Source organism: Lonchura striata, chromosome 10 (genome assembly GCF_050655825.1).
Source record: "Lonchura striata isolate lonStrDom1 chromosome 10, ASM5065582v1, whole genome shotgun sequence".
Lineage (NCBI taxonomy): Eukaryota > Metazoa > Chordata > Aves > Passeriformes > Estrildidae > Lonchura > Lonchura striata.
The window spans coordinates 9,139,476-9,152,575 of NC_140712.1; the positions used below are offsets into that span (position 1 = coordinate 9,139,476).

The 13,100-nt window shown below is 36.5% G+C and overlaps 1 protein-coding gene across 4 annotated transcripts in view; it reads left to right on the forward strand.

Moving 5' to 3' along the window:
- The window catches only part of ICE2 (interactor of little elongation complex ELL subunit 2), a 31,851-nt gene that overhangs the window by 286 nt on the left and 18,465 nt on the right, over positions 1 to 13,100 (forward strand). For 2 of the 4 annotated variants that reach the window (XR_014957478.1, XM_085588182.1), the window contains exons 2-10: positions 442 to 546; positions 2,692 to 2,959; positions 4,019 to 4,138; positions 5,396 to 5,530; positions 5,894 to 6,010; positions 7,072 to 7,231; positions 8,665 to 8,849; positions 9,320 to 10,244; positions 12,131 to 12,309. Coding sequence is in view for 3 of the 4 variants with exons in the window: in XM_085588182.1 (XP_085444308.1) it covers positions 442 to 546; positions 2,692 to 2,959; positions 4,019 to 4,138; positions 5,396 to 5,530; positions 5,894 to 6,010; positions 7,072 to 7,231; positions 8,665 to 8,849; positions 9,320 to 10,244; positions 12,131 to 12,309 (2,194 nt within the window). In the remaining variant the exon portion in view is untranslated. The remainder of the gene's footprint in view (positions 1 to 441; positions 547 to 2,691; positions 2,960 to 4,018; positions 4,139 to 5,395; positions 5,531 to 5,893; positions 6,011 to 7,071; positions 7,232 to 8,664; positions 8,850 to 9,319; positions 10,245 to 12,130; positions 12,310 to 13,100) is intronic. The other 2 variants (XM_085588183.1, XM_085588184.1) reach the window with 2 other exon arrangements.

Sequence of the window (13,100 nt, forward strand, 5' to 3'; positions counted from 1 at the left end):
GCTCACTTGAACGGCTGTATTAGAAAAAAATAAAAGGCAATAGAAAATCAAATTAGCGTAAAAAAACCCAAATCTTTTCTGAATAGCTAAAACTGATGTAATTTTCTCAAAAATTCCAGCGATTTCAACCCCAAGTTTGTTTTTGATTCATGAACCTGTGAAAGAGTGAAACTTCATCAGAATTTCTCTCATCATACCTAAAATTGATGTCTTGTATTTATTAAGTTCTTTTGTTCTGTGCATAATATATATTTTACTATCAAAGAACATAAGGCATTAGTACAAACCTAACTTCCATAAAGAGGAAATCTAAAACAAATATGTAGATGCCTTTTTTTTTTTTTGTCATATAAAATAATTCCTGTTTTTGTTTCTCAGGAGCAGCTGTGACCTTTAATTTTTCTTTTTCAATAGATTTATTTTAAAATTTTATTTTATTAGGGATATTCCACCAAAAAATGGCCAAGAAGTATTTTTCTCCCATGAACTTTATGAAAAATATTCCTTGTCTCTGAGCCTCTCTGAACTCTGGCATTTATCAAACAGGTATATTATTTTACCATTTTCTGCTATTTGTTACCGTGCTATGGGTACATCCCTGCAGTGTTTTGGGGAAAGCTGCGTGTTTCTGGCACACAAGGATTTGTTACAGCTGTTGGCCTGTGCTTCGTTGTGAAACCTCAGAGAGCAGGAGGAATCCAGGTTGAGTGCTTTGCTCTTGGAAATGAAATTGTGAATACAGGTGGTACAGGTAGTGTTGTTTTTGCACTTTTGGTGTCATTTTTGTATTTTCTTAGGTTGAGGAAGTAGAATAACATTTATTTGATATAGTGAAAAGTGTGGCCCATGCTTCTGGGTTCTCAGCATTTGGAGGATTGTATTTAGACTCCTGGTTTAAGGAGTTATTAAGCTGATAAGGGAGGTGAACATGACACCTGGTGCATGAACCTTCACTCTGGGAGGAGTGTGGATGGGAAACCGTGTAAGTGGGGAGTTCAGCATGTGGGGAAATTATTCAGAAGGGGAATAACTGTGTTGTTATGAACTGACAATGAGAGTGTGCATTTGAGGGCCTGTTCCATCACATGGCTTCATCTCCCATCTTTAGCTAGAGAACACTGTTTTGGTTCATACCTTTTGGAGCAACTTTCTGTCAACTGGCAAGATAAGAGCACAGCCTCACAGCTTGTTACTGGCACATCTGATACTGCTGTGGGATTCTTCCTTAGAAGAGTTTCTAAGTGGACACTCAAGAGTGGGGATTGTGGCCAGCTGTGTGTGGTTTGAGTGGGTTCACAGCCAGAAGAAGCCAGAGAGGTTGCACCTGGTAAAAATCAGAAATGGATGGAGCTGGCTTGTGTGACCAGAGTCAAGAGGAAGAGAAATTACAACTGTTGAAGCAAGTGTAGAATTAAAAGCTGGAGGAAATTTGCTAATTTTGGGGAGTTTCTCATAGATATTTACAAAAGTGCACGTTCTCTTGGTGCAGAAGCAGTGAGAGCGGGTTGCTGATAAAATGAAGGGGAAAAATTTAAGCCGTCAGCTCAAATAAAGTATAATGCTGTAAATATGGACAGAAAAGCTCTGTCAGATTATTTTGGTTTGCACCCCAATGAAGACTGTGACAGCAGTGCATAGTGAAATGATCTTGATGTGCTGCCATTTCATTCAGTGCTGAATATAGCCAATTTAAGCTGCTAGAATTTCTTGATGTTCTTACACTGGCATATCTGAGTCAGCATCTTGTTGCTGCTACAGCTTAATTAAATTTGCCAGGTTGTGCCACCAGAATGGACACATTCTCATATTTACAGAGACAGCTGTGAAGTGTTATTAAGAACTATGGATGTGATACTACTGGGTTTGAATGACACTTGAGCTGTTTTCTACTGCTGAAATAGTATCTTAAAAATATGCTTTTTCCAAGATCAGCAGTTAATGTTCATTTTGTTAGCCTTAAATATTTTCTCTCTTAAGTAACATTATTTTAAATATACTAGGGCTACGCTGCTTGACCTTTGTTTACTGAAGCTGTTTTAAGAATGAGCTTTATTTTACTTCATTATTGTTGTTAGAACAGCCATGCCCCTTGCCCTAGTCTACTGTTATTTTTGGTGACTGATTCCAGCATTGTTTAGAGTAGAAAAGTAAATACTTGATTTGTGTATGCTGTAAGAATTTCTTCATTGAAATCTGGAATTTCTGTTGTTACAATTAAGTAATTTTAATTTTCTTCTTCTGCAGTGAAGGAAAGGCTTTTTCTAGTCAAATCTTTCTCGTTTACTATCAGAACTGACTGACAAGTCTGACCTTTCTGAGTGCAGTTTCTGAACAGTGGTCAGCAGTGACTGATGAAATGTGATTCTTTATCCTTTCATTAATAATGTGTGTTTCTAGAACGAAGAATGTGTTTCATATTTAGCTTGTTAACACCATTAAAAAAATAAAAATAAAACCCTACCTTTTTTGTTTGCTTTTAAACCAGTTGCAGACCTACTGCTGGAACTAAGGGTTAGTCTGATTGTACTGGTGAAGTTTTAGAATAAGAACAGTCCACTGGTACAGATTGGAATTGGAATAACAGTGTTTCTCAGAGCAGTTCAGGCTTGACTGGCTGCCTTTATTATTTCTGACTAATATTAGTATTAATGTGAAAGCTGTAGATTTGTTCATTTGTTACTTTTTTTTCAGAGAGGCAAAGAAAAATGTGGAGGCATTGGCAAACTCTTCAGAAAACAGACAGGCTTGTAGCATGCAGGCTGCAGAGTCACTTGAGGGGGAGGCTGAAAGCCCAGCTGATGAGCATCCTCTCCCAGAACCCAGACTCCCCTATCCATTCACCTCTTGTTTGACTGAGAAGGAGCAGAAGACTTACTTGTATCTGATGACTAAGTTCTCAAAAATAAGAAACCATTTCCAAGTTAATGAAGCAAGCCAAAGGGAATTTTTCACATATATGGTAAGATGAACATATGACCATCACAGAGGGAGAATAAAGGAAAAGGGAAACATTTCTTTTAAGTTCAGTTTGTTGTAATGAATTTGTCATAGAATTCATTGTCTTATGAAAGGTAGTAAAGGTTTGAAGTATTCAATATAAGCTTTAATAAAAATTGAAAGTGTATTTGGTAATTTCATTGAAATTGGGGTTTTGTGGCTTTTTTGTTTTGTTGTGGCTTAAGTGATCTGAACAGATGAGGATAAGTGTAGATCTTTCAAAACTGACCAAACAGCCCTGCAGTCCCCAAAAACCCCTTTCTTTCTGAGGAGGATGTTAAAAGTTGTCCTTACTGTGATTTTAGCATTTCATAGTGGCATGTAGCAGTCTTAGGTGGTGTTAAGCTGTGGATGCACTTTGATGAGATGTTTGCCAGCTGTGGGAGCTTTGTTCATTAGCAGGGGAGGGTCCTGTGTGCTGCCCTGCTGTGCTCACACAGGGGAAGGGCTGAGCTCACCCTGCTGCTGAGCCTCAGCAGAGCTTTTAAATGGGCACCTTCCTGTTGGGTGGGAGGATCATTTTAGTTGAGTCCTGTAATGTAATTATTTAGCAAATAATTTTGAGCCATTGCATTTGGTTTCCTGTGCTTCCTTATTAATTCTATTTTCTTTATTTTATGCTGTAACAATGGAAATATTGTTTCCAGACACATCAGTAACTACTGTGTTGTTGTTACTTATAATTTCTTATTAAATCAGAACTCAGATATATTTGTGACTTTGCCATGTCAACTTCATCAACCATGTCTTGTAACCTCTCTATAAATCACTGTATCAAAGGAAACTCGCTGTTTGTTGGGGATGGTGTGTTGTTGGTTTGGGATTTTTTTAAAGTATATGAGTCTTGCAAAAAAAATTTTTTACTTTAGTGAAACTGAACACTTGTCAAATTGATTAGCAAGTGGAATCTATTCCTTCCCTCATATCATTACCCATACTGTCTCTCTGGAAATTTTGTTGGTTACATATTTAGTATAGAGGATTCCATTTTGTCTTAAAAATAGATTTTTCCTTCCCCTAGCAAATGAAAGAAGTAGTAAACAATGAAATTGCAGAATTTATGAAATTTGCCCAAAACGCTGCAAAGAGCTGCGCCCAAGATTATGATGCCATTTCTGAAGATGCCCTGCGTTATACTGAGGTAATTACCAGTGCCATGCTTAATTCCAGCCCTTCTTAAAAAATCATCTTGGGCTCATGATCAGGGTAGGTAGAAGTGCTCAAGGGATGTGATGTTCCCTGCCCTGCTGACTGTTGTTGGGATGAGATGGGGATGTGGCTGTTCTCCTACACTGCAGTGGGGCTTGGCCCGTGGGTCATTGGAGCCAAAAAGATGTCATAGAAGAAATCACCGCAAAAATATTTATTCATCAGATAAATAAACTACTTCTTTACATTCAGGAAAGGAGGAGCTGCTTTTTAAGTGTGCATTTCCATTAAGAAGTAGCTTCTAGAATGTTAAGCTTACCTCCACAGGAAAGCTTAGTAGCATGTCACAGTAGCATGTTATAAAGTGACTTTAATTGGAAGTTACTCAGGCTTTAATCATAACCCTCTGCAAGTTCATGCTGTGTTAAATATCCACTTTGATGATTCGAAGATCAAACATGAATACAGCTTCATGAATCAGTCTTGGGTTTATAGCATGGTTGTGAAAAAAGTTCATTAAACTTTCCCATTATTGGGTTAACACAGAGTTTGGGCACATGTGAAGACAAGCATCTTGCTTTCTTTTTATTTTGCCCCTTAAATATTGGGATTGGCTTTGCAATTTTGTATCTTGTTATCTGGTCACAAAATTTGTCTTCAGACTAAAAGTCCTATTTATTGTTAAGAAAATGAATATAAAAATTAAATAGAGGCCCATATTTTGTTTTAACTAATACTTGCAGTAATAACTCATTCAAGTTACTAAATAAAATCTAAATGTCCTAAATGCCTAATTTTTGTATTGTCAAAAATTATGTAGAGTTGACATGACAGTGAGTTTCAACACAAATGGAACCATCCTATGCCTTTACCTTTGTGACTTTTGCCTAGGCTTAGTGTAGGCTGGGTGGTAACACAAAAAAAAATTACTTCCTCTAAAAGCCAAGATAAATAACTGAAGAGAAAATTACTTGATTTAGCATATTTCAGACTGTACTAAACTGCATGTTTTTAATGATTGGCCTGAGTTGTGTGCATACATTGTCAGCCTTGCTTATGAAGGGCTGAGGAGAATCTGGAATAAATTGCAGTGATTGTGAGAGTATTATAGATCTCTATTGGTACCTGTAAGTTTTTAAATGCCACTTGAAATTACAGAAAAAAACTTTTCAAAATTAAAAATTCCCCCCAAAATCCCCCTTTCTTATGAAAGATACAAATGCATAAATCATTTTTCTTTTTGTGTTAGGAATTGCTACATGCATGCATTGGACATGTGCAGAACTATCCAGAGTTTTACACCCTGCAGGAGATCATGAGTATCATGGGAGGAAAGTTTTATACACAGCTGACCTTTAAGCTGGAAAAAAATCTTCTTGCAATGGTAATACCTTATGTACACAGATTGGGTTTGTGGGGGTTTTTAAGTAGAATTACATCAGAGTTGTGTTAGGCAAGGATTAGAGATTTTTGCAACTATTACTCAGTTCTTGAGTTAGAGGTTATAATTTATAATTTAAATTATTAATTACAACTTTAATAAAATTATTTTGGTAGTAAGTCTGTTAACCCCTTTTCACCAGATGTTTGCCATAAAAATATTACATTAATACTATGTTTTCTCATATCAGGTAACTTTATAATGGATCTGTGCAAATTTCTAATAATTTTCTTAATAAGAAATGCAGGGTTAGGTGAGCATGATTGCTGTGAAAGCTATTTTTTGATGCTGCTTGATTTCCCCCAGGGTACAGCAAGACGTGTTGAAACAGATTTCCATTCCATGCCTGTTCAGCTGCCCACTGATTATAGCACTGTTGCATCTATTATAACCCCAGAAAAAAAGGCTTGTGTTATGCATAATGTAAGTAACCTTTTTATTGTTATTTTTAAGGCATATTTTTTACAGAAGTGCAATCTGATCCTTTTTATGTGTTGAACAGTTTTTAGACTGCTTTGGACCATTAAATAGCTGGTATTTCTGTTTGTGTTCTTCTACTGCAAAAATCAGGGAGTTTTCATTCTGTTGAACTGAGGTTTTTGACTGTTTATTCCACATAATTTTTTATCAGTTATTTTAAGGAGTTTCTTCACATATCAAAAATCAATCTTTAGACAGAAGCACTGTAATTTCAGAGCCACTTGGTGAAGAAAGGAGCAGAAGTGATGCAGGAGAAGGGCATAAGCCTCACAGATGTTAGTGCTGTAAACAGAGCCCTTCTGATGATGTGTGAGGTGGCAGGAAAAAGAGCATAGCTGGGTTTTTCTTACTTCTCTCATGGTCCTCAATGCTCCTGGGCTCCCATTGTCTTCTTAGTCCTTGATTATGTTCTTCAACCTCATAAGCATTCCCAGCCTCTTTGCTGCATGGAAGTGTATACTTGTAAAATTTAACAATTTTATTATTCCAGTTCTGAATGTGTATTCTTGATGGGTTTATATTTGTTTTAAGGTTCTTTATAGCTAATCAATATTGAAACAGCTGTGCAGTTTCAACCATACTTCAGTATTAGATTCTTTATTGTACTATAGCTTAACTCCTAAGAAGACTTGTTGTGTATATTTGTGGGTTAATCTGGTTTGGGAGATTTTTTTTGCTCCAACACACTCCCATATTTTATGATAATCTAAATTCCTGTTCAACCTAGTAATTCAAATGTGTCTAAATGAACTGAAAACACAAGTTAAAAAGATGTATTTTCTTATGCTGCAGAGTGAATGCGTTAGATTCAGCTGAAAACCTTCAGGGATTTTTTTTTTTTTCTGCTTCATTTCATATTGAAGCCTGGCACTCTGGACTTTTTGGAGGGGGTAGGGGTTGTATATATCCATTTTTGGTTGGGTTTGGAGTTTTTCTTGTAAATTTAAATTTGGGATTTCTTAAAATAAGAACTTTGGAAGAAATAACATTTTTTTTCTCTTTAGAATATTAGTTCAGATTCAAATGCAGAAAAACTTGCTTTGAAATATTGTCCTCAAGTTGTTTTAAGTAATCAGGCATTATTTACTCTACTGAATAATCATGGACTGAACTACAAGGAACAGTGGGAAATTCCAGTTTGTGTTAAAATGGTCACTGTTGCAGGTATGGGATGTTTTTGTTATTAAAACTATGGCGAGGGTGGGGGGGGTTTGTCCAAGAAAGCTGGAAAGCTGGTCCAGGGACAACCACCATAAACTGTTGAATTTGGACATGCAACTATTTTCCACCTGGGGAAAAAAAGCCAAACCCAAAAAGCAGTTAAAATCAGTTTTTCTTTTCAAAACTGTAAGTTGTTTTTCTTGGAAGGAAAACAACTGCATGAAGCTGTTAAAATTATCAAGTGAACTGATTTCAGTAAAATATAAAACCAGAGAAATTCTGAAATTTTATGAAAAAGCAAAGGGCAAACATTTTCTGGAATTAAAAGGATCTGTTTACATCATAGCATAGTAAATAAGGAATGAATGTCCATGAAGGTAATTTTTTCAATTGCAGCAGAAAGTGTTCTAATAAATTGAAACCTGGCTGTTTTACTTTCCTTGTCAAGCACTTCTTCAGTAATCTGAACATAAATTTCCTCCCTTACACATTTTTTTTTTAAACACAGTATGGTTTATTCAAGTATTTGTAATGTTTGTTGTGTTGGAATGTCCTTCTGTGCTTATACAAGTTTCTATACCAGACTTACAGATACTAAATAAGCTATCAAATACCTGCAACCTTTACAAATTTTCACTTTCCTGTGGAAATTAAATTACTTTATCAGTAAAGATAATGCCCGACTCCTTTTGTAACAGCATTACAAATTTTTAAACTTAATTTTTGGATCCAAAATTAACACCTAAAGGGCATTCAGGTGGTGGTAGAAATACACCGTGGTTCTTGAAGGGTTTCCTTGCACCTTGCTTTTCCATGTTTCCCTGTAACCAACCCCTTGCTGTAACTTACTTTTGTTCATAAAACAGGGAGGCTGTGTTCACCATGTGCCTTGGCTTTCTCTGCTGTGATGGGCAGGGTATTGCTTTTATTTTTTATTTTTGAGTGATTCATATGTGTAAGTGTGTTAAGGTGCAAAGGAGTGGGGCAGCAGAGCCCGGACAGAGTTAAGTGATTAGAAGAGAAAGAAACAGCAGCTATCACTTGGGCAATGAGACTTAAGAAAAATAATTGACTTTCAAACAGGAAAGAAGAAAAGATCTTTTTGGAAAACAGGATACATTTGATGATGCTATATGGGAAATGATGAATCCTCAGTTCTTATTTTATAAATTCTCTACTTAGAACTGCATTTGAAATACAGTCAGCTATTAATGTGGTGTGTATTGCTGATGCAGGATCATAATAATTCACACCATATCTGGACATACTTTTATCTTCTGTTGTTAATGAATGAAAGGATCATTCTTTATTTCTTCTGTTGTGTATGTGCAGTGGATTTGACTGTAATTAGAAGCTGGGAGATTTATTATTTGAATTACATAAGTCTTTCTTCCTTTCATTTAATATGTGCTCAATCTCTTTTCATTCTTGAAAAGGTAGCAAACCAGCTAAAGTGGTTTATGTTGATCCACCTCTGCTAAGAAAAGAAATGACAGTACGAGAGAGGAATCAAATGTTCCATGAAGTTCCAATGGATTTCCTAGCAACTAAAACGTCTTATGTTCCAATTTCTGATGTATCAATGGACAAACCAACTGAGGACAACCTGTTTCAGTGGGATGTATGTAGATTCACATGTTCTTAAAAATAAGCAAAACCAAATTCTGTGTTAAAATTCCTAAGTTGCTTTTCCTGTGGTAAAGAGAAATTTAGGTTTTCTGTTGGTGGTTTTTCTCTTGCTGAGTTATACCCTGTTAGAAAACAACTGTCTAGTTCCATGCTTCTACATGGGTATCTCGGCTTTAATGTTTATTTCAATAAAATGTCTTTTGATCAGTTTGCTTCAGTGGAAAAAGTTTTGTGAATTTTTACTCTTTAGAAAGGCCTTTCAACTCATAGGACCCAGGATATTCAACAGTAAAAAAGAAAAATTGTTTTTCAATTTTTCCATTACTGCTCCTTTTTCCTAACAGTCAAATATGGATGGTAGAACATTTTTTTGTGTTTTCAGTTTGGCAATGTCTTGTTTCCTGGTTTGTTTTATTGTTTTGGCATTTTTTAATTTTATGACTTTCTCATCCCTGTGGTAAGGTGTGTTCTGACACCTACCAGTGCAGGACAGTTCCTCCTCCAGATGACACAGGGATGGACTTCGATGATGATCTTACAGAGCTTGAAACTTTCGGAGCAACGACCAAGCTCTCAAGAACCTGTAAAATGGAAACTACTTTTCCTGCAGCTACTAACACTGCTAAAATTTTATCTCATGGTCTAAAAATTGAGGAGAAGAATTCATCTACCATAAACAAAGGAGATGAAGATGAGAAAAACACCCTTTCTGAGCAAGAAGGTTCAGCATGTGCCAGTATGCAGCTTCCATCATTAGATGGCACGCCATGCTTCAGCTCTCAAGAACATTCTCCTTGTAAAAGCTTTCAGTCAGCAGAGGTAGGACTGAGCAAAGCACTGGATGTCACGACCAATGAATTATTGGACAATGAAACAAAATTAAATCCTGTATCTGTTGCAGTGAGTTCTGAGAACGAGCCTGATGCTGCACAGGAAAAAGAGACTTACACTTCTTCATGTGGTAGTGACACAGATGAAGAGCGTTTGGTGATTGATTCAGAATGTGAAACCACTGCTTCTTGCAAGTCAGCAGAGACTGCCAGATCTCCTTGCCCTATCCAGAGTCCTTTAGCAAGCGTCAGTGGCTGCTCAGATACCATGGATCAGGGGAAAAAAGCCTCCAAGAAACTTCCAAGAAAGTTATCCAAAGAATTGGATCCCGTTGGGCAGATTTTGAAAATGCAAGCTGAACTTCTCAAGTCCCCTTCCCAAAAAGCTCATGAGCCAGTGGTGAGCTCTGATAATTCTAATGCTGTGCCAGCCCAGCTGCCTCAGTCTCCAAAAACATTGGTGACGTCCAACACAGAAACTGTGCCAGCCCCAGCCTCCAATCCCCCCGGCTCCTCTAGGAATACCTGGACGTGGCTTTTTGAGAGCATGCCAAAGAGTAAGTGTGGTCATTATGTAAGGAGGAAAATCTAACCCAACGTGTCAATAGTGCTTCTCTTACATCTATTTAGAGACGTGGCTCAAGTTAACAGTACCTTTTCTGTGTGGGAATTACTGTCTTGCACACAGAAGGGAGCACTGGGAGATGTTTGTTCACAGAGGTGAATGTGAAGTACTATTTTACTGTAGAGAAATAAGTTGTTATACACAAGGTTCTTAAGAAGATAACTCATTCCACTGCCAAATTATTTATTTTTGCATGGAAATTTAAATATTTGAGTAGTCTAGTCTGCAAAAGTAGTTTCTTGTCAATCAAAAGTAGAATTATTTTAATTTTTTGTAGAATAAAAATTAATCAAATTATGCAGTTAAAAATAGGGGGAAAATCAAATTTGTATATCTTAAGTTTGAGCTTCCTGCTTCAGCTGCTTTTGCTTAACTCTCAGCACTCTGTCCCAGAAGGCAAATGAGGATTTGCTACAATCCACCTGTCCAAGTTTTCATTAGCTGGGTATTGAATCTATGCTGCACCTGGAGCTTAGCCCAGAATTACAAGTTGTGAAGATCCTGGGGACTGTGGCCCTGGAGGTTTTCCCTCACGTGCCCAAGTTGCATCTGAACTCTGTACAGCTGAAGTTAGAAACACTTCATTGTGTTAGATAAATAGGCAGGAAAGACTCAGATATTTAATTCCAACAAATCTTTGCTTTTTGGTGGGAAAGCATGTTTGGTGTTTTCTGAGTTGGTATGTATTTGGTCATGTAGGAATTAATTACTTAATCTATAGGTTAACACAATAATGCCATTGTAGTTGAAACTCTGTTATCACTGCCTACATTTTTATTGCTTTGACTGAATAATCACTGAGACCATGTCTCCTTCCTGAATTTGAAAGGCTGAGAGGCATGATGCTTTATTTCTCTGTGTTAAAAAGATGGAGTATAGAATTCAGATGTTTTATAATAGAATTTTTTTAATAGAGATTGTGAAACCAATATTGCCAACATGCTGAAAAGTGAGTGTGTAGGACTAGAAAGCATAATTGTGCAATTTGAAAGTTCTATAGCAAGCTGACTTTGCATGTCTATTTTACACAAAGCCAGATTTGAGTTATATATTTTACTAACAGAAAATTATTTCCAGTTCCTTGGATAATATCTGCCACAGTGTGCATGCACATACACTCTAAATTTAATGTTAAAAATGTATTTGTTCACAGCACTACAGCAATCCCTATTTGTAGCTGTAGCTTTGAGACATATTGTCACATAGCTGCCGGACAAAACATTTTCAGCAAACCAATGTGGAGTCTACTGTGTTTATTTGAAATGTTTTGTTAAAATGTTTCTAAGGGTTGAAGGGATGTTTTTTCAAAGCTGCCCTGGGAGATGCAGTAGCACCTCTTGAATGTGCTGGTGTCCAGATTGAGCTCTGATGTGGAGACTTGTGCTGCCATCTAGACCTGAGTTACTTCAGTGCCTGATGAATGGATGGCAGCTCTCAGGAGCCATTCATTGGAAATAAAATATTTCTTTCCTTTGTGCTGACTAGGGCTTAAAAAGCAGCTTTTGAACTATAGTTATACAAGAATGGAGTCTCACATACGGAGTTCTGTTTTTGTTTGCATGAGGAATCTAATGATATGGGATTATTTAAAAATATACCCCTAAAGAACTATCATTTCCCAAATGTAATTATTTTAATTTTTTTAATATATGATTTTTTTTGTGCCTAACAAAGTAGTTTTCACCCCTAAATCATAGGAAACAAAACAGATCCTAGAGTAAAAAAAAACCTGAACAAAAACTCTCCTGCAAGGGAACAAAGCTAATCAGCTTCATTGTAAACAAGCTTGTAATTTTCTGGTTTATTTATTTTCTCTAGCAAAGCTGCCAAGTGAACTTCAGCTGCTTGAGGAAGACCCTTCAGAGTATCAAGCACCTGAGGAAGGCAATGTTGTGTACAAGCTATTCAGTTTGAATGATCTGTTGTTACTCGTGCGTTGCAGTGTGCAGAAAGTCAAGTCACTGACACAGTACCAGAAAAGGAAAAAAGCCCAAAAGGTAAAGATTTTATTTTCAGCATTTTTTGGTTTGTTTTTTTTAAACAGTTTTGCTCATCTGGCATTTCTGGGATTCCCAGTCCTTGATAGCATTTATGCTTTCACTGAGACAGTTGGGACTGTGCAGTGTGTCTTCTGTAAGTAAGTACTTGTCATAGCAGGACAGGGAAGAATAACTTGTGATTTCTTTAAAGCTATTTGATTAGAAGATAAGGAAGTGATTCTCCATTTTTACTACAGTAATATGCCTGGGTAAATATTCTTATATTAAAAAAATGTAATTTTGAACTATTCTTAAAAGTTAATGGAGTAATTAGGGGTTTGGCACAAGGCTTTGAGAATGTTCATGATCATAAATACTTTCAAGCAGGATTCACCCTTGCTACCATGCCTAGTTAAGCAGAGAAATAGGAGATAAAATGAACAACAGAGAACACAAAAAGAAATTGTTTGTTCTGCTTGAAAATACTGTGGCATTTCTTAGAAAATAGTTTATCTCATGGAGTTAATTGGTTTGAATGCATCTGTAATCAAAATACTCCTTGCAGCATGAAGAGAAGGAAACTTTATTTTGTAATTCTTTTTTAAGAGTCATGTGAATCATTCAGCAAATTTGTTGTGGTATGTCCCTCCTGAGAATCCCAGAATTACAGCAGGCAGGTGTTTTGTGAGCTGTCTATGCTTCATTGAAATGGAAATAATAATTGTAACACTGATTACTTGCTAAGAGTCTGTGCTTAAAATATTATTTTGAAGAAATCCCATCTTTTTGCTATTGATCCACTGCTCATA